This window comes from Eimeria acervulina, genomic scaffold, assembly GCF_000499425.1.
Source record: "Eimeria acervulina Houghton genomic scaffold, Eah_scaff377, whole genome shotgun sequence".
Lineage (NCBI taxonomy): Eukaryota > Apicomplexa > Conoidasida > Eucoccidiorida > Eimeriidae > Eimeria > Eimeria acervulina.
Genome location: NW_013549848.1, coordinates 9,518 through 29,517, shown reverse-complemented (window position 1 = coordinate 29,517; position 20,000 = coordinate 9,518). Strand labels below are relative to the sequence as shown.

The 20,000-nt window shown below is 53.6% G+C and overlaps 4 protein-coding genes across 4 annotated transcripts in view; 3 read left to right on the top strand and 1 right to left on the bottom strand.

The window, feature by feature from the left end:
• Positions 1–1,087, top strand: part of EAH_00035720 (hypothetical protein, conserved) — a gene marked incomplete at both ends in the record, with an annotated part of 2,252 nt that extends 1,165 nt beyond the window's left edge. Inside the window, 3 exons of the mRNA XM_013395722.1 lie at positions 33–513; positions 691–755; positions 981–1,087. Coding sequence (XP_013251176.1) covers positions 33–513; positions 691–755; positions 981–1,087 — 653 coding nt within the window. The remainder of the gene's footprint in view (positions 1–32; positions 514–690; positions 756–980) is intronic.
• A 768-nt stretch (positions 1,088–1,855) lies between these two features.
• Positions 1,856–6,460, bottom strand: EAH_00035710 (CAF1 family ribonuclease domain containing protein, putative; the record flags this gene model as incomplete). The annotated part of the gene is made up of 11 exons (XM_013395721.1): positions 1,856–2,246; positions 2,470–2,516; positions 2,628–2,702; positions 2,873–2,978; positions 3,151–3,222; positions 3,571–4,074; positions 4,502–4,575; positions 4,785–4,873; positions 5,066–5,135; positions 5,483–5,991; positions 6,439–6,460. 11 exons carry the CDS (start codon positions 6,458–6,460, stop codon positions 1,856–1,858), a joined length of 1,959 nt encoding a protein of 652 aa, XP_013251175.1.
• Positions 6,461–6,609: 149 nt separating this feature from the next.
• On the top strand, positions 6,610–13,282 carry EAH_00035700 (hypothetical protein, conserved; the record flags this gene model as incomplete). The annotated part of the gene is made up of 11 exons (XM_013395720.1): positions 6,610–7,203; positions 7,412–7,776; positions 8,026–8,594; positions 8,785–9,249; positions 9,442–9,510; positions 9,726–9,798; positions 10,024–10,116; positions 10,337–10,733; positions 11,360–12,475; positions 12,714–12,989; positions 13,235–13,282. The coding sequence occupies 11 exons, from the start codon at positions 6,610–6,612 to the stop codon at positions 13,280–13,282; spliced, it is 4,065 nt and encodes a 1,354-aa protein (XP_013251174.1).
• A 2,532-nt stretch (positions 13,283–15,814) lies between these two features.
• EAH_00035690 (hypothetical protein, conserved) lies at positions 15,815–16,795 on the top strand (the record flags this gene model as incomplete). The annotated part of the gene is made up of 1 exon (XM_013395719.1): positions 15,815–16,795. One exon carries the CDS (start codon positions 15,815–15,817, stop codon positions 16,793–16,795), a length of 981 nt encoding a protein of 326 aa, XP_013251173.1.
• Positions 16,796–20,000: the final 3,205 nt, after the last annotated feature.

The following is a 20,000-nucleotide window of genomic DNA, read 5'->3' as shown; positions in this document are numbered from 1 at the left end:
AGGGTTTAGGGTTTAGGGTTTATGTGCTTCAGGTGTTAACCCTGCGATGATTACCTGTCTGTGCATTAGTCCCTGCAACAGCCTTTTGGCTGTCTGCAGCAACACCGGGACCCTCCATTTATATCGTTTAGGAGAGAGTGAAGTAGCAGCAGCAGCAGCAGCTGCTGCTGCTGCTGCTGCTGCTGCAGCTGCTGCAGGAACCCCTCCTGCTGCTACGCATGCGGGCGCTGCAGCACCCACCGCAACAAGAATTACTAGCAGCAGCAGCGCCACGAGGGAGACAGTTGCTTCTGCAACAAGCTATAACCCTCTGACTGCAGCAGCAGCAGCAGCTGCTGCTGCTGCTGCTGCTAACGCGGCAGGAGACAACCACCCAAATAGCAGCAGCAGCAGCAGCAGCAGCAGCAGCAGCAGCGGGGGGTCTGCAGGAGGCACGAATGTGCGCAGCTCGTGGCCTTTGCTTGCGAAGATATCGCCGTACTTCCAGTCAGAGTGGAGTATGGCGCAGTTCAAGTCCGTAAACCCTAAACCCTAAACCCTAAACCCTCCCTAAACCCTAAACCCTCAGCCGTTAAGGCCCTCTCTCCACGCCGTCCCTTCTCGGGGTGCTTGTATGCAGCCGTTGGGCTTCGCAAGGAGATCCAGTTGGTCTTGAGGGTTTAGGGTTTAGGGTTTAGGGTTTTTTCTCAGGTTTCACTTCTCGGAAAACTTCGCAGCGGTCTGTGCGTTTGGCCAGGAGCCGCAAACCCTTTTAGGTGGGTTGAGGGTTTAGGGTTTAGGGTTTTAGGGTTTAGGGTTAAGGGCTTATTAGGGTTTAGTATTAGTGTTTATTATTAGGGTTTATTACTAGGGTTTATTAGGGTTTGCGGTTGGGGGGTTAGGGTTTAGGAGCTGCTGGGGCGCGTATGGTGTGTACAGTTTAGGCTGTAGGGTTTGAGGGTTTAGGGTTTAGGGTTTAGGGTTTTGAGGTGTATGTGCAGCTCTGACAGCGGACGGCTGTTTCTACAAACTAAAATTTGATTTATCTCATGGGGGCCCCATGACGCGGGAGACATTCTTGCGTTTAGCTGCTGATGAGGGTTTATAAACCCTAAACCCTGGGGCTAGGGTTTAGGGTTTAGGGTTTATTAGCAAGCCCTAAAAGCCCTAGATCGGGGGCTTGGGGCTCAGGTAGGCACACTAGCAACCCGAAGCGCTCCGAGTAGGGTTTAGGGTTTAGGGTTTACGGGTCTCACAAACCCTAAACCCTTGGAGTCTACACCCTACCTCTCTGGCCTAGCGCTTCAAAATCAAAACCCCTAAACCCTAAACCCTAAACCATCACAGGTCTGCAAGCCCTTGTAGAATCGCTGTTCTTCTTGTCTCAGCCAAGGTTGCTTAGGGGCTCAAGAACTCTTCACTGTAGGGGGCTGAGGGTTTAGGGTTTAGGGTTTAGGGTTGACCAGGGCTTGAGGAGCATGTGGAGTGGGAGCCGCTTAAACCCTCCTTTGCTTTCTTAAACCCCAAACCCTCATGAAGGTATTCATGAAACCCTAAACCCTAAACCCTAGCTGAGATGTTTCCTAAACACTAAACCCTAGCTGAAGTCTTTCTTAATCCTTAGGGTTCAGGAGACCATAAACCCTAGCTGAGGTATTCCCTAAACCCTAAACCCTAAACCCTAAACCCTAGTTGAGGTATTCCTTAAACCCTAAACCCTAGCTGAAGACATCCCTTAAACCCTAAACCCTAGCTAAGGGTTTCCGTAGGTCGCTATATATTGCTCTAACTATATATATAACTATATGTACATCTGTATATATATATAAATATATATTTATTTATTTATATATAACAAAAACTACATATTATTGTCTTAGCCGCGTTTGCGGTTGGTGCGCGCTTCGCGTCGTGGCACGGCCTCTCCTCCCTGGGCAGCAGCAGCAGCAGCAGCAGCAGCAGCTGCTGCTGCTGCAGCAACTGCAGCAGCAGAAGCAACTGCAGCGGCAGAAACTCCCCCTGGAGACGCGCTGCGAGCCCTTTGCTTTTTGCTGCGTTTGGCTGTCGGCGGCTCCTCAACTCTGTCGTCGCTGCTGCTGCTGCTGCTACTGCTACTGCTGCTGCTGCTGCTGCTGCTGCTGCTGGAGGCGTGCTGCTGCGCTGTCTCCTCCTCGCCAAGATATTGCTGCAGCTTCAAGTACCCTGGGTGTACACCCGGGACCCCAATAATGTCTCTGCCCTCACTGAGGAGAGACAAGGAGACCTTCCTGCAGACAAATCAACAAAAGGAGGCTGAGATGTATATACACCTCAATACCTCTGCTGAGGGGTATATACACCTCAATACTTCTGCTGAGGTGTATGTACACCTCAAGCTTCCTGATAGAGACAATATAAAGGGTCTGCACCAGAAAGGAGACTCGTGGACCTGGCTGGCCGAGCTGCCTGTACACCCCAAAACCCTAAACCCTAAACCCTAGACAGACGCACTTTGCTTGCTTGCTCTTTGCCTCCGCAGCGAGCAAACAGACGAAGACCTAAACCACAAACAACACCATCAAAACCAAACGAGAAGAAGTCCCCAGATGCTCAGCTCCAAACCCTAAACCCCAAACCCTAAACCCTAAACCCTAAACCCTAACACCGACCTGCGCTGTCGCCAGAGCGTCGAAACCCGCCTCGTGGCTCCGCGCGTCTGGCAGCTCGTGCGCGATGTTCAATTCCTGCAAACACCCAAACCCTAAACCCTAAACCCCAAACCCTAAACCCCAAACCCTAGAACTCTTCATCTGCCGAGCCTCAAACGCCTCTGCCGCATCAGCTGGAGCTTTGGAGTTAAAGCGTGGATTTGCGTCTACGCTTTAGGGTTTAGGGTTTAGGGTTTAGGGTTTACCTTGAAAGAGAAGTCAAAGGAAGCCTTGCGCTTCTCATCCATTATAAAGCAGCAGTTAAGCCCGGGGATTGCGAGCAAGTGATTTCTTAACGCATGCAGGGCCGTCCTACGCATACAAACCCTAAACCCTAAACCCTAGACCCTAAACCCTCGCCAAACCCGAGTGCTCCTGTGGCTATAGCGTTGCAGCTGCCTCTCTGGTCCCAGCAGCAGCAAAAAAGAAAGGCCCTACGGGGGCCTTAGGGTTTAGGGTTTAGGGTTTAGGGTTTAGGGTTTACCTGCCGAAGGTATTGCAGGGAGTTAGATGCGTGGCGATGTATTTTGTGTCGTACACCCCACCACTAAACAGTCTGCAGCACCAACAAACCTTAAACCCTAAACCCTAAACCCTAGGCAGACCCTAAACCCTAAACCCTAGGCAGACCCTACACCCTAAACCCTAGGCAAACCCTAAACCCCAAACCCTAACCCCTAAACCTAACTCCTAGCCCATAAGCTCTAACCCCCAAGCCCTAATCCCTATCCCCTAAATCCTAAACCCTAAACCCTAAACCCTAACTTGCCTCGAGACCTCTTGAGCGAAGTCCGCCAATGAAGAGGGTATATCTTGAACAAATTTTTCAGTCAAGTGCAGCAAATCTAGCAAACCATTATGCAGCACCAAGGGGGCCTCTGCTTCTATGAGGGCCCCAGCTAACTGCGACAAACCCGCGCTGCTGCTGCTGCTGCTGCTGCTGCTGCTGCCTGCGGATGCCTTGGCCCAGACCGGAGCTGCTGCGGGTGCTGCACTCACTCGCTGTGGAGTCTCAGCAGATGCTCCGCCACCTGCTGCTGCTGCTGCTGTTGCTGCTGCTGCTTTCTGCTGAGATGAGCCTCCTTCCGTGGGTGCCTCGTCGTCGCTGCTGCTGTTCCCGCTGCTGCTGCTGCTGCTGCTGCCGCCGCCGCTCGTACTAGCGTCTTCATTGGGAGCTTTCTCCTGATCGCAAGGGGCCCTAGATTTTCGTCTATGACTCTTCAGGTCCTGCTGCTGCTCCTGCTGCTGCTCCTGCTGCTGCTGCTCCTGCTGCTGCTGCTCCTGCTGCTGCTGCTCCTGCTGCTGCTGGCGCTGCTGCTGCTGCTGCTTTATCTGCTCGTGCATTGCTTCAAGGGTTTCGCGGTGCTGCTGCTGCTGCTGCACCTCGCAGAGCCGCTCATAGTCAAGGCTGCACAACCATCGCGGTCAAACCCTAAACCCTAAACCCTAAACCCTAGACCTAACTTCTATGCAGCAACGCCATGCATCCCCCTATATACAGCGCAAGAACGACCGTTTAGGGTTTAGGGTTTGCGTGAGCCCCAGCCACTCTTTAAGAAAAGGGTTTAAGGGTTTAGGGTTTGCGTGCCCCCAACCATCCACTCGTTAAAGGGTTTAGGGTTTAGGGTTTAGAGTTTAGGGTTTAAGTGCCCCGCAGCTATCCACTTGTTGCAGGAAATAGGGTTTAGGGTTTAGGGCTTAGGGTTTAAGGGTTTAGGGTTTACGTGCCCCGCAGCGATCCACTAGTTGCAGGAATTAGGCTTTAGGGTTTAAGGGTTTAGGGCTTAGGGTTTAGGGTTTAGGGTTTAGGGTTTACGTGCCCTGCAGCGATCCACTTGTTAAAATCAAATCCATTCCGCTGCAAAAAGCGCAGCGCCTTCAGGTCTACGGAAAAGATGCTTCGCCCTCTCTGAACCCACAAACCCTAAACCCTAAACCCTAAACCCTAAACCCTAAACCCTAAACCCTAAACCTTAGAGGGAAGGGGAGGGGCTGGTTTAGAGAAGCATTCTCGGTGCTCTATGGGCGAGAACAGAAGCGAGGGTAAAGGCCTTGACCTAGGGTTTCAAGCATCAAATTAGGGTTTAGGGTTTAGGGTTTAGGGTTTAGAAGCCTCACCCGCGGATGCGCGTCAAAGGTATAGGGCTGCAGTATCCACTGATGAGGGTTTTCCTCATCTCTCCTCGCGCAGCAAATCCCAATTTGAGCTGTAGCACAAACCCTAAACCCTAAACCCTAAACCCTAAACCCTGATTTCTAGGTTTGATCTCTTCTAGACCATCTGCGAGTGTCCTGAGCGCTCTTTCTGTATGCAGCACGAAGGGAGAGTCTAGGGACGAGAGAAAAGGCTAAGGGTTTAGGGTTTAGGGTTTAGGGTTTAGGGTTTAGGGTTTACTAACGAGCGAGGAACTGCTGCACTGCCTTGCGGCAGTCGTTGTAATACCGCTCCAGCGAAGTCGCGCGAGCCCTCTGCTCCAGCAGCAGACCCGTAAACTCTGCAGCTAAACTCTAAACCCTAGACCTTCTCTTGCATCTTCAGAGACGGTGGCTAAGGAGCCCTTCTCCCTCAAACCCTAAACCCTAAACCCTAAACCCTAAACCCTAAACCCTAAACCCTAAACCCTAAACCCTAATTTCGTGCCCAGGGTTTTTCCTTTTTGTCTCCTTTTTTTATTGCATCAACTTCTGTTTTTCGTTCGGCCTTTCTAATTGATGTTGCTGCTAATGCTGCTGCTGCTGCTGCTGCTAATGCTGCGGCTGCTGCTTTCTGCATGCGCTTCCGTGCTGCTGCATTACCCAGATCTACGGCCACGAACTCCGCGCGGTGTATGTCCTGAATGGCTTGCTGCAGCAGCAGTTGCTGCTGTTGCTGCTGCTGCTGCGGCTGCTGCTGCTGATGCTGCTGCTGCGGTTGCTGCTGCCGCGGCTGCTGCGGTTGCTGCTGCTGCTGCTGCTCCATTTGCCGAACTCAAAAAAGACGCAAACTCATCACTCCGCTGACATCCTGCTGCTTCCCTCCCTGCTGCTGCTGCTGCTGCTGGTGTCGTTGCTGCTGCTAATGCTGCTGCATTTGTTGGTGCTGCTGCTGCTCCGTTTGCTGCTCCCCGTTTCAGAAGTCTGTGGCTGCTGCTGATGCTGTTTTTTCTGTTGCTGCTCCTGCTGTTGTTGCTGTTGCGGTTGCTGCAGTTGCTGTTGCTGCAACTGCTACTGCTGCTGCTGCTGCTGCTGCAGTTGCTGTCGCTCCCTCGCCGCTCCACCTGCTGCAGGCTTGTGCTGTGGGGCCCTCCCGCAGCAAGGGGACACCCAGAGGACGCAAATGCTGTCCCTGGAGCGTAAGCCCTAAACCCTAAACCCTAAACCCTAAACCCTAAACCCTAATGCCGGAGAGCCCCCGAGGTCACCGAAGCCAACACTGCATCGCTGGAGTGTATATTTAAAAGGGTTTTTTACTTTTATTTATTTTGCTGTTTGTTTAATTTATTAAAAACAGAGCGGCTCCAGCAGTCAGGCCTTAATGAGATTACTCGAGCAGCGCATGCAACAGCAGCAGCAGCCGCAGCAGCAGCAGTAGCAGCAGCAGCAGCTTCGGCTGCAGCTGCTGCTGATCGCTGCTGCTGAGATTCTTACTCCTGCTGTATCTATACTTATTTTTAGTTGTGTATGCGATTTGGCTGTCTCGCTGCTGCAGCAGAAATAAGAGTAGCAGCAACTGCAGCAGGAGCAGCAGCAGCAACAACAGCAGCAGCAGCAGCAGCAGAAGAGAAGGCCTCACTTAGTTTCTCTCTTGGCTGCATGGAATCTCTTCTAGAAGCAATAGCAGCAGCAGCAGTTTAAACAGCAGCATCAGTATCAGCAGCAACAGCAGCAGCAGCAGCGGCTTCAGCCGCACAGGGGACACTGCCCTTCACAGCAGCAGCAGCAGCAGCAGCAGTAGCAGCACAAGATGGCTCTGTTTGCCCGCCGCGGCGTTGTACGCCAGGCTCGCAAAGCAAAGACAGAGAGCAGCGATGAGGAGGAGGAGGAAGAGCAGCAGCAGCAGCAGACACCGAGAGCTGCTGTTCTGAAGGCGGCAGCAGCAGCTGCAGCAGGGCTTCCTTCGCCTCCCCAAGCAGCTGCTGCGGCAGCAGCAACAGCAGCAGCAGCATATAGCATCCGGCAGAGCGCTGCAGTAACCGCAGCAAAGTCGCATGCAGCAGCAGCAGCTGCTGCTGCTGCTCTTCCTGCTGAGCTACAGCTTCTAGACAGCACTTTTCAGAGTGCCCTAGAAGAGCTAGAAGCAGACGAGCCGCTGCAGCAGCAGCTGCTGCGGCAGCAGCAGCAACACCTCGAGCAGCAGCAGCAGCGGGGGCTGCTGGCGCAGCAGCAACCCAAAAAGAAGCTTCTTGCTGCTGGAGCTTGTGCAGTAGGAAGCAGCCGCGTATTCGTGCAGCAGCAGCAGCAGCACCAGCAGCTTATGCAGCAGCAGCAAGCAGCAGCAGCAGCAGCAAGAGCACAGCGACTCAGCTTTGGCTTCGGGGACGACGAAACACCCCCTGTGGTGCGTAAACCCTAAACCCTAAACCCTAAAACCCTAAACCCTAATAGTATACACTCGAAAACCCTAAACCCTAGTAGTATAAACCCTAAAAGACAAAAGCCTCTAGCTGAGCCTAAACCTTAAACCCTTGGACAAGTTGCGCATGCAGTTTGTTTTTAAGAGCTGGAGGGTTGTGGGGCGTGTGCTGTTGCTGCTGCTGCTGCTGCAGCAACGGGGCGCAGCAGCAGCAGTGAGGGAATTCCTTGAGGAGCAGCTGCCTAGCAGCAGCAAGCCACGAAGTGCCAGCAGCAAGAGCAGCAGCAGCAGCAGCAGCAGCAAGGATTCAGGTGGTCGGCGCAGCGGCAGCCGAGACCCGGATGCTAGACAGAGGGGAAGCAGCAGCAGCAGCAGCAAAGACAGCAGCAGCAGCAGCAAACCTGTGGTCGTAGTCAACCCCACGGGCAGTGTGGGTATTGTTCTGAAGGCGACGCATGCCAGCAGCAGCAGCAGCAGCAAGAGCAGCAGCAAAAGCAGCAGCAGCAGCAGCAGCAGCAGCAGCAGCAAAGACAGCAGCAGCAGACGACATGAGTTTAAGTGAGGCCTTCAATGTTCATGTTGCTGCTGCTTTGCAAATGCTTAGCTGTCTCTGATGATTGTTGCTGCTGCTGCTTCCGCAACTGTTGCAGCAGCAGTTGCTGCTGCTGTGGGCATTCCGGATGCTCTTGCTGCTGCTGCTGCTGCTGCTGATTCTGTTGCTGCTGATGCTACTGTTGCTTCTGCTGCAGCAGCCTCATTGTGCTGAGTCATGCATATACAGCCTTGCGAATGTCTGTCTCTTTGCAGCCCGCGAAGCAGCAGCAGCAGCAGCAGCAGCAGCAGCAGCAGGCAGTCGACATCAAGAGGTTTGGGTCCTTCAGATGCTGCTGCTGGGCCTCGCACAACTTCACCAGCAGCAGCAGCAGCATCACCAGCAGCAGCAGCAGCAGCAAGAAGCCGCGAGGCTGCTGCTGAGCCGCGCATCTTTTCATTGGCGGAGCTGGAAGACCGCAAGTCTGCTGCAGCAGCAGCAGCAGCAGCAGCAGCAGATGACGGAACAGCAGAGCTGCCTTTTGCTGCACTCGCGCAGATGGCGCGGCGCTCCAGGCAGCAGGCGAGAGCAGCAGACAGCAGCAGCAGCAGCAGCAGCAGCCACAAGGCAGGAACCCCGAGTGTCTCCTGTTTCGGCGAGTACACGGAGGAAGACGAAGCAGCAGCAACAGGCAGCAGCAGCAGCAACAACAGCAGCAGCAGCAAGAGCTGGCTGGCAAGAGAAGCAATGCTGCAGCTGCGGGGGGTGCCGTTGCTGCAGCAGCTCTCAGAGGAGTCGGAGCAGGCAGCAGTTGAGGCCTGGGAGCGAGAGCAAATCATGAAAGGTGCTGCTGCTGCTGCTGCTGCTGCTGCTGTTGCTGCTAATTGCTGGTGCTGCTGCTGCTTCTGGTTGCTGCGGCAGGTGCTACGACTGGCTGCGGCTGGTGCGCCTGCTGCGGCTGGTGCTGCTGCGTTCTGCTGCTGCTGCTCACAGTCCTGCTGCTGATGCTTCTGCTGCTTTTGTTTTTCGTTCAGGAGCTGGAAGGAAGCAGCTGCTGCTGCAGCAGCAGAAGCTTGAGAGGCGACAGCGGCAGCAACTTGAGGAGCAACAGCAGCAGCAGCAGCAGATGATTTTGAGCTCATTCAGCGGCATCGTTGGGCCTCAGGATGCTGCTGCTGCTGCTGCTGCTGCTGATGGTGATGATAGCAGCAGCAGCTCCATTCGCCCTGCAGCAGAGCCTAGGAGAGCGGCGAGTGCAGCAGCAACAGCAACAGCAACAAAATGCTTTGCTCAGCTGTGGGCTAGCAACAATAGCAGCAGCAGCAGCAGCAGCAGCAGCAGCGCAGAGCAGCAAGCAGCAGCAGCAGTTGCTTGGATAGAAGAACAGGCTGAGATGCAGGCGGACCAGCAGCAGCAGCAGCAACAACAGAAGCAGCAGCAAATATACACCAAGAAAGCAGCAGCAACTCGAATAGCGGCTCTTGAAGTCAAACAACTCAGTAAGGCGGCCCCACATGAGCCTCTTCTCATTAGGGTTTAGGGTTTAGGGTTTAGGGTTTGGATGCTTGGCTTATGCGGCGCATAGAGAATGAGGGCCTATTGTTTTGGGTTTTAGGATTTGTTGTTTTAGGGTTTAGGGTTTAGGGTTTAGGGTTTAGGGTTTAGGGTTTAGGGTTTGGTGTTGCTTTCAGAAACGGAGCGGCGGCTGCAGCGATTGCAGGAGTTCTTGATGTACATTGAAGACCTCAGCGGCTGCATTCGTAAACCCTAAACCCTAGACCCTAAACCCTAAACCCTAGCACTCAGCCGACATAATTTGATTCTAAACCCTCCGCTTTAATAGACAGCAAAGCAAAACCCTAAGCAAACTCCTGGTGCCCTTTCTTTTTCTCTTCCTTTTCGCACGAGGGTTTAGGGTTTAGGGTTTAGGGCTTAGGGTTTAGGGTTTAGGGTTTAGGGTTTAGGGTTTGCGCAGACGAGAAGAAACCCGCGGTGAAGATGGCGGTGGAGGCGCTGCAGGCGCTTGAGACGGATGATGCAGACAGGAGGTACGACAAACCCTAAACCCTTGCTAAACCCTAAACCCTTGCTAAACCCTAAACCCTAGCCCTAAACCCCTGCTTACCTTAAACCCCTGCGGAGATCTAAACCCTCAGCTCTGCGCAGCTGAGCTGAGGGTTTAGACCACCCTGTTCTATTTGTCGCGCCCCCTAGGGGCAAATGAGGGTTTAGGGTTTAGGGTTTAGGGTTTAGGGTTTAGGGTTTGGGTGCAGGACTCAACGCCGTTTGGGGGACATTGGCCGTTTGCTGCCTGAACGCATTGATGAATTCGGCAGGAGTTTGAGTCTGCAAAAGAGAAGGAGGAGGTGTGTCTAGGGTTTAGGGTTTACGGTGGTTGACTGAGGGTAACCGAGGAGGGTTTGAACCCGAATCGCTCCCGCTGCTGCTGCTTCTGCTGCTGCTGTTGCTGCTGCTGCTGCATCCCTGTGCGCCCCACCTCTGTTACAGCGCAGCTGCTGTGTGCTGTAGTTAAGGTGTAGGGTGTAGGGTTTAGGGTTTAGGGTTTACGTTATTTTTGTGTTACAGATACGGCCCGAAGCTGCAGCAGCAGCAGCAGCAGCAGCCGCTGGGGCAGGTGCTGCGGCGGCTTCGGAAGTCTCCGCATCCCTCTTCGCCTGAAGCTATCGAAGCTTTTGGTGCAGCACGAACAGCAGCAGCAGCAGCAGCAGCAGCAGCGACAGCAGCAGCAGCAGCAGCAGCAGATGTGGAAGTAGATCCTGCTGCACTTGGCAGCAGCGAATGCTGGGGCGAAGTGCTGGGCTCTGCTTTGTTCACTAGCGATGAAGAGGGGCCCAGCAGCAGCAGCAGCAGCAGCAGCAGCAGCAGCAGCAGCAGCAGCTGTTCGAAGAGGCACAAGACAAAGAGACAGTTTTTGCAGGCTGCTGCGGAGATCTTCGCTGATGTGCGGCCCGAGTATAAAGAGGTGGGTTTGTCTCTGTCTCTTTCGTCTCCTTCTGTCTCCTTCTGTCCCCTTTTGTCTCCTTCTGTCTCCTTCTGTCTCCTTTGTCTCCTTCTGTCTCCTTCTGTCTCTTTCGTCTCCTCCTGTCTCCTTCTGTCTCCTTTGTCTCCTTTTGTCTCCTTTTGTCTCCATCTCTGTCTCTTTGTCTCTCTTCGTGCGTTTGTCTCCTCTCTCTCTCTGTATGTCTCTGTCTCTCTCTCTCTCTCTCTATATATATATATATATATGCATATATATATATAATGTATATATATGTATATATATGTAAATATATATATATATATATTGTCTCATTCTTTGGCTGTCTCCTCTTTTGTCTGTTTTTTGTCTCCTTTTGTCTGTCTCTATCTCTTCTGGTGTCTGTCTCTCTTTGCTTTTTATCTGTCTCCTTCTTGTAGTCTCTCACCTCGCCTTTACTGTCTCTCTTTTTGCTGTCTCCGCTGCACCCTTCCTGGGCTGTTGCTGCTGCTACTGCTGAGGCTGTTGTTGCTGTTGCTGCTGCTCTTGATTCTGCTTCTGCTTCTTCTTCTCTTACGTCTGCTGCTGTTGACATCGCTCGGTCCCTGCTGCTACTGCTGCTGCTGCTGCAGGTGGGGCAGATAGTAGAGGAGTTTGCTGCAGCATGCCGCAACTGTCCGGAAGACATCGTTCAGGTGTATGAACAGCTGCCGCTGCTGCAGCAGCTGAAGCAAAGTGTAGAAACTGTCTCTTCTTGGGGATTGCTGTGGTGGTGTCCCCTTGATGCTACATTAACGCCTTCAACTCCTGCTGCTGCTGCTGCTGCTGCGGAGTGGTTCAAGCACCTACAGCAGCAGCAACAGCAGCAGCAGGATGAGGAAGAAGAGAAACACAACAGCAGCAGCAGCAGCAAAAACAACAGAAACGGCACCAACAGCAACAGCAGCAGCAGCAGCAGCAACACGGATGAGGACCCAGAGAAACCCTCTGATTCTTCGCAAGGTGCTGCTGGCGACAGCTCTCCAGCAGCAGCAGCAGCAGCAGCTTCAGGAGAAGCAGCAGCGCCTCCAGCAGCAGCAGCAGCAGCAGCAGACACCGGAGTAGGGCCTTTGAGAGACAGATCTGTTGTTAGCGGGCGAATACTGCGGGGGGGCAGTGAAGTTGCTGACTTTGAATTTATTAGAGACATATTCAGCTTCTGTCAATCTATGGAGGCTCTCGCCAGCAGCAGCAGCAGCAGCAGCAGCAGCAGCAGCAGCAGCAGCAGCAACATTGGGGAAGTTGCTGCTGCTTTCTCGGATCTTCTGCTGGAGGTGGTGCAGGAAGTCGTCTTCCCAAGGGCGCTGCACTCGCTGCAGCAGATGGATTGCTGCAGCTTTGTTTCTGCTGCTGCTGCTGCTGCACTGCTGCAGGAGATGCTGCTGTTCAGGGGCCCCGTTACAGAAGCAGCAATAACGAAGCTGCTGCAGTTATTTGTCGCTTCTTTCGTGAGCTCTGTTGAAAGTCTGCTGCCTGTACACTGCGTCAAGCGGGCACAGCAGCTGCTGCAGCAGCAGCAGCAGCAACAGCAGCCTGGGGGGACTGATGCAGAGGAGCAGCAGCAGCAGCAGCAACAGCAACAGCAGGAGCAGCAAGCGGATGCTGCAGCGCTTGAGGTGTATGTACACCGTACACTTAAAGTAGTTGGGGTCGCCACCTTCTTCGAGGGAATCCTCAGCGAGCAGCTGATGCTGCATATTGTTATGCATGTCAGTTTTGCTGCTGCTGCTCTTGTTGCTGTTGCTGCTCTTGTTGCTGCTGCTCTTGCTGCTGCTGCTGCTCTTGTTGCTGCTGCTGCTCTTGTTGTTGCTGTTGTTGCTGCTGCTGTGCAGTGCTTTTATTTGCATGCGGTCGGCTGTTTCTGCTACATGCCGTCTGCTGCTGCACTTCTAGCTTATGGTGCTGCATTTGCTGCTGCTGCTGTTGTTGTTGCTGCTGCTGCTTCAGCATCTGTTTGAGCTGCGGCTGCAGCCGCTGCTGCAGCTGCTCCCCAGACGGAAGGGCTTGTTGGTGCTGCACGGCTTTGTGCGTCTGCTGCCGGTGAAGTGGCTGCTGCTGCTGCAGCAGCAGCAAGAGCAGCAGCAGCAGCAGCAGCAGCATCAGAAGCAGCAGCACAGACTCTCTCTCCTCGTCAGCAGCTGCCTCGCCTTGGGTGCCGATCTGATAGACGAGACAGACAGGGCGGAGATGCTGCTGCTGCTGCAGCGCATCAGCCCTCAAGCGGTGCGTAGCTGCTTCTGTTGCTGCTGCTGCTGCTGCTACTGTTGTTGCTGCTGTTGCTTCTGCTGCTGCTGCGGCATTCCTTGTGCCTGTTGATTCCTGCTTTCGATGTTCCCCAGCTGTAGCTGTAGTGCTGCTGCTGATGCTCTTGGTCTTGCTGCCGCAGCAGCAGCTGCTGCCGCTGCTGCTGCTGCTGCTGCCGGCTTGCAGCCAAACTTGTCCCCTTAACTGTCTCCGTCTTTGTGCAGGACGCGCGAAAGATTGAGGAGCTGCTGCGCAAGCGGCCGGCTAGCTAGCTGCTAGCTAGCTACTAGCTAGCTGCTAGCTAGGTGCTAGCTAGCTGCTACCTATCTGCAAGCTGCTTCTACTTCGTGGCTAGCTGGGCCTTTTTGCTTGGCTAGCTGCCTCTACTGTGTGGCTAGCTGGGCCCTTCTGCGTGGCTAGCTGCACCTTGCTGCGCTTCGAGCGCCGCATGCAACAGAGACTGCGGGCTGGGCCCGCATACGAGACTCAGCCATGGAGCTCTGGCTAGCTAGCTAGCTAGCTAGATAGCTAGCCAGATAGCTAGCAGGCTAGCTAGCCGGAGTGCGACGGCTGGTTGGCTGGCTGGCTAGCTAGCTGCCGGGCTGACTCAATGGGCACGCTGCTGGCTGGCCAGCTAGCTAGCCAGTCAGTTAGCTAGCTGTTTAGCTAGCTAGCCAGCTAGCTAGCTAGCTAGCTAGCCCTGGCCTGCTCGTATCTCGCGACGTTGTTGTGCGCGGACTCTCTCTTGGCTGGAAAGGCAGAGTTGGCTAGCTAACCAAACAAGCCTGTCAACCGGCTAGCTAGCTAGCTAGCTAGCTAGCTAGTTAAGGAGCTAGGCAGTTAGTTAGCCAGCTGCTGCTCCCCGCAGAGACAGCAGCAGCTGCTGGTGGGTTTGGTGCTGAGAGCCAAGCCTCAAGGCAGTTGCTGCAGCAGCAGCAACTGCTGCAGCTGCTGCCGCAGCTGCTGTGATGGAGACGAAGCATTTGCTGCAGTAGCGTACGAAGCAGCAACGCCAAAGGCGAGACAGAGAAGGAGACAGCATAAAGTAGAGACAGAAGAGAGACAGTTATCCTAGGGTAGCTTCTCTGCTGCTGTTGCTGCTGTTGCAGTTTTCTTATGTTTGCTGCTGCTGCTGCGGGCCGAAAGAAGCGGCAGCAGCAGCTGCAGCAGGTGTCTCTAAAGCAGCTGTCTCCATCGTCTGTGGGGTGAACAGCAGGAGACAGCCAGCGGCGTTGCTTTGTTGCTGCTTATAAAGAGAAAGCCTGCTGCAGCAGGAAGCAGCAGCAGCGCTAGCAAGAGACACGAGACACCTTATATATATATATATATATATATATATATATATATATACTTATTTATATTTATTTATTTATTTTAGTTATATACCCTCAATGTGTCTCCTCCTGTCTTTGCGCGTCTCCCCGGTGTATCTGTTGTCTCCTCTGTCTCTGTCTCTGTCTCTGTCTCTTCTTATTTTTTGTCTCCGCACGAAGCGACAGAGACAAAAAGAGTTGAGACAGGAGGAGACAGACATAAATAAAGGAGACAGCAGACAGACATTAAAAGGAGACAGAGGAGACAGCTATTAAAAGAAGAGAAGACAAAGAGAGACAGATAAAGGAGACAAAAAGAGACAGACAAAGGAGACAAAAAGAGAGACAAAGGAGACAGACAGACAAAAAGAGGAGGCAGACAGATTAACGTACAGCAAGCAGAGACAGAGACACACAAAGAAGAGACAGAGAGAGACTGAGAGGAGACAGAGACAGATAGACAGAGACTGAGGGAGACACAGAGAGACACAAAGCAGGCAGCAGACAGAGAGAGGCAGACAGAGACAGACAGAGAGATATGCTGAGGGAGGAGACAGACAGAAGAAAGGAGACAAACAAGAGATTGAGAGAGACACACAGAGAAGGAGACAGGAGACAGAGACAGACAGGCAGACACAGACAGACACAGACGGAGACAGACAGAGAGACAGAGACAGACAGAGAGAGACAGAGGCAGACAGAGACAGACAGAGACAGACTGAGAGGAGACAGAGACAGACAGAGAGGAGACAGAGGGGAGACAGAGGGGACAGACAAAGGAAGAGACAGCAAGACAGAGAGAGACACACAGGAGACAAAGAGACAGTCGACAGATGCGCGGTATATCTTTCGGCGGGGTGTTGCGGTGTACATACACCTCAAAGGGAGACAACAGGCGGCGTTGAGGTGTATGTACTGCTCAAATAAGGCGCCCAGACACGTGCTGCTGCTGCTGCAACGAGCATCAGCAGCAACAGTAGCAGCAACACATCAGCAGCAACAACAGCAGCAGCAACAACAGCAGCAGCAGCAAGGCTTCCCGTTCTGTGTGTCGTTTAGAATCAGCAATATTGCATTTATTAATATTTCAAGGGTAGGTTTGCTTCTTTTTGCTGCTGTTGCTGCTGCTGCTGCTGCTGTAGAGGAGCCTTCCAGCAGCAGCTCAGGGACAAAGCCCCTCAGCAGCAGCAGCAGCAACAACAGCAGCCACTGCAGCAGCAGCAGCAGAGGGTGCTGCTGCTCTCCAAGGTTCTATTGTCTTTTTCCTTATAGTAAAACACCGTAGAAAATCAGGTGTCTTTAGCAGCAGCAGCAGCAGCAGTAAACTTCCTGCTGCAGCACAGCGAGAAGACTTGCTGCTGCCGCAGAAGCAGCAGCAAGACAGCAACCCAGCCGCAGAGGGCCCACCTAATTAGATACATATATAACAGCAGCAGCAGCAACAACAACAACAGCAACAGTAGCAACAGCAGCAGCAGCAAGAAGGAACCCATGGCGCGCCGCTCCCAAGTTGGGAGGCTTTTGCTGCTGCTGCTGCTGCCGCTGCTGCTGCTGCTGCTGCAGCCCCAGTGTCGTGCAGCCCCTCAGTCTGGCGTCATTCTAAATGTATCCTTTCATATACTAGACCCCTGGGCGCCGAGCAGCAGCAGCAGCAGCAGCAGCAGCGAGTGGAAGCCCTTGGGTACGGTTGAGCTCAGCAGCTTCACAGCTGCAGGTCCTGCTGCTGAGTGGACATCCTTTCAAGGGAAGGCGTTTGCTGCTGCACTGCAGCAAGCACAGCAGCAGCAGCAGCAACAGCAGCAGCAGCAGCAGCAGCAGCACGAGCACGAGTCCTTATTCCCTGCCCTGTCTCTTAAGGCAGAGCGGGGCCCTGGGGCCCCACCGCTGTTAACAACGATTCCGCTGTCTCTGCTTCGCGATCAGCAGCAGCAACAGCAGCAACAGCAGCAGCAGCAGCAGCAGCAGCAGCAGCAAGGAGGGTTGGCGAGGTGTGAAGACACCGCGCACCCCTTCACTTTGGAGCTGTACTTGGGGAGTTCTTCGTTATACCCCGTGGGCTTATCCCTATTAGATGCAGCAGCAGCAGTAGAGTTGCAGCAGCAGCAGCAGCAGCAGCAGCAGCAGCGCCGTCGCGTCTTCTGTTCCTTCGAGAAGCCTGCTCTGCTGCTGGTATCTTCTCCTAAAGAAGCAAATGCCTCCGTGCTGCTTCCTGCTGCTGCAACACCGCAGCCCGCGACTACTCAGCAGCAGCAGCAGCAGCAGCAGCAACAGCAGCAGCAGCAACAGCAGCAACCCTCCTTGTTGCAGACATACTGGTGGGTGCTGCCAGTAATTTTGCTGCTACAAGTCTTAGCAAAGGGCCTCTCACCAGAAGAGGAAGCCCCCCCTCCTGTGTCTCCTGCAGCAGCAGCAGCAGCAGCAGCAGCAAGAAACAGCAGCAGGCAGCAGGGCGTCCACCGTCGTAGGCAGTAGGGGCCCCCACTGCTTGGGCCTCAGGGGGCCCTCTTCTTTTGAAGTGAATATCAGCTTCTCTAGGAGGCCGCTTTAAGAGAGTACTGCGTGGGGCCCCCTAAGGTATCTTAGGGGGCCCCCATAGGGTCTTGAGGGGCCCTTTGGGGGCCCCTATGCTGCCGCATGGGCCCATAGGGGCCCCCCGTACTTCTTTCTCAGTACCCAGGGGGCCCCCCTCTTTCTTTGGCGTACCCAGGTCGGCCCTGCACCGCCATTTAGAGGCACCACCAGGGGGCCCCTGTAGGGCCCCATGAACCCTCTTAGGGGCCCTAGGGGGGCCCCCGTGGGGCCCCATGAAGTCTTCTAGGGGCACCCGGGGGCACCTGTGGGGCCCCACGGACCAAGGGGGCCCTTTGGGGGCCCCCTTGGGCCCCTACGATGCTTCAGGGGCCGTAGGGGGCCCCCAAGGCCCCTATTTGGGCGCCAGAGGGCGTTCAAGGGGCCCTGTGGGGCCCCCGGGGTCTTTTAGGGGGCCCCCGTGGGTCCACGGGGCCCTTGGTGTGTTGTGAGGGGGCCCCTCAAGGGCCCCCCGTAGGGACCTCAGTGCATTTGCCTAGGGGCCCTTGCAAAGGGCTCCTCTGGGGGCCCCACTGAAATCCTTTATGGGGGCCCCTGTAAGGGCCTCTATTAGGGTATCCGTAAGTGTCTCTGTGGGGGCCCCGATGGGGGTCACTGTAAGGGCCCCTATGGGGGCCCCTGTAAGGGCCCCTATGGGGGTCTCTTTAAGGGCCCCTATGGGGGTCTCTTTAAGGGCCCCTATGGGGGTCTCTTTAAGGGCCCCTTTGGGGCCCCCTATGAGGGCCCCTTTGGGGCCCCCTATGAGGGCCCCTATGGGGCCCCCTATGAGGGCCCCTTTGAGGGCCCCTATGGGGGCCCCTGTGGGGCCGTTATGTGTGTTTGTGTTGTTTAGTGGTTGGTTGTTTTGGGGCTTTGTTTGTAAGGGAAGAAGAAAGGGTTTAGAGGGGTGAAGAAGATTTAATTTAAATGACTTTAGTTGGCTACTTAAGCGAAACCCTAAACCCTAGACCTAAACCCTAAACCCTAGACGTAAACCCTAGACCCTAGACGTAAACCCTAATATGAGGAGATGCCTTGAGCTGCCTCTACAGGACACACAGAGACACAGCAGCAGCAGCAGCAGCAGCAGCAGCAGACAAGCGCAGGTACAGCAGCAGGAGACAGGCAAATAGATAAACAGCAGCAGCAGTAGACAGAGCCGAAAACAGAAGCAATGGGGGCCCCGCAGCAGCAGCAGAGACAGCAGCAGCAGGAAGACAAGGGCAGAGACAAACAGCAGCAACAGAAGGAGGGACGAGAAAACAAAACGAAGAGACAGAGACGAACAACACACCAAAGCGGCATACAAACAGAGACAGTCTGCTGCGCTGCCGCGGCTGCGCCAACAGCAGCAGCAGCAACAGCAACAGCAGTAGGCTGCCCCAAACTTCTCAGCTAGCCCGACAGCGAGCTAGCCAGCTAGCTAGCTAGTTGACTAGCTAGCTAGCTAGGTACTCAACCAGTCGACTCCCAGCTAGCCACACGCAGAACTATCAGCTAGCCGCGCAGCTAGCTATAACCAGGCGCCGAGCTAGCCAAGCAATTAGCTGGCTAGCCAGACAGCTAGCTAGCTAGCCAAGTGGGCAGCTAGCCAAGCAGCTAGCTAGCGAGACAGGTAGCTAGGGCTGCAAGTGAACGGCTAAGCATACAGACAAGGGCTACCGCCGCCCTCTGTCTTATGTGGTGAGGGTTTAGGGTTTAGGGTTTACAGTTTAGGGCTCACGCCCGGACATTCGTTGCAGGGTGTAGGGTTTAGGGTTTAGGGTTTGTGGTTTAGGGGTTTGGGGGTTTAGGGTTTAAAGGCACACCATTGACTGGGCATCCGATTCAAACAGATTCTCAGAAAATTGTTATGGTTGAGGGTTTAGGGTTTAGGGTTTAGGGTTAATGTGTGCGCATGCAAGTTGGGGCTGGATGTGTGTATGCCCGATTGTTTGCTGTCTCCTGTCTCCTTTGTTATTTGTCTTCTTTGTTATTATTTGTTTTAGTTGCTGCTGCTGTCTCCTTCATATATACTTCGAAATATAAAACCCTCTAGCTAAACCCTAAACCCTAAACCCTCGCCAGGAAGGGGGGCCCGAAGCTGCTGCAGGGCCTGGAGGGCCTCCTGTACAGATACTTGTGCGGCTCAGCCCTAAACCCTAAACCCTAAACCCTAAACCCCAAGCTGTTGCCCTGGGAGGGGGGCCCCTAGGCCTCTTAAAGGGCCCCGGGGGGCCCCAGGGTCTGCGGTGTATGTACACCGCAACTTCGTAATTAATCTAACCAGCAAGTTAAGAAAAACTCTATTGCTGCAGCAGCAGGTGCAACAGTAGCAGCACCAGGAAGCAGCAACCACCGCAGCAGCGAAAGCAGCAGCAGCAGCCGCAGCAGCAGCGCAGCGCCGATAGCAGCAACAGCAACCGCAGCAGCTAGAGCAGCAGCAGCAGCAATAGGAGCAACAACAGCAGCACAACAACATAGCAACAGCAGCAGCAACAACAGCAACAGCAGCAGCAACAGCAGCTGCAGCAGCAAGAACAATAAACAACATCAGCAGCAGCATCACCACCCCCACCACAACCAGCACTAGGAGCATCAGCAGCATCAGCAGCATCAGCAGCAGCAGCAGCAGCAGCAGCAGCAACAATGGCGTTCCGTTACCGTCGTGAGGGGCAGCGCATGAAGACTCGCATGCATTTAGAGGACAGCAGCTTTAAACCGCTGATGAAGGAGTTGAAGTACGACATCTTTAATTTTTATTATAATCAGCACATGGGCCCCTTAGCAGCAAAAGCAATAGCTAAACATCAAGAAGGTGAGGACACTTATTTATTTATTTGTTTATTTATTTATTTATTTATTTATTTATTTATTTAGTTTGTTTGTTTATTTGTCTTGAGGTTGTTAACTGTCTCCTTTTGTTTATATTTGCAGAGGGTCTGTGGCTGTCTCTTTTTTTGTTTATTCTTCTTTTATATTTACACTCTCTTTGCATGCATTTACATGCGTACTCATATTATATATATATATGCATATTTATATATATATGTATATTTATATATATATGTATATTTATACATATGTATATATATATATGTATATATATATATATATATATATATATATT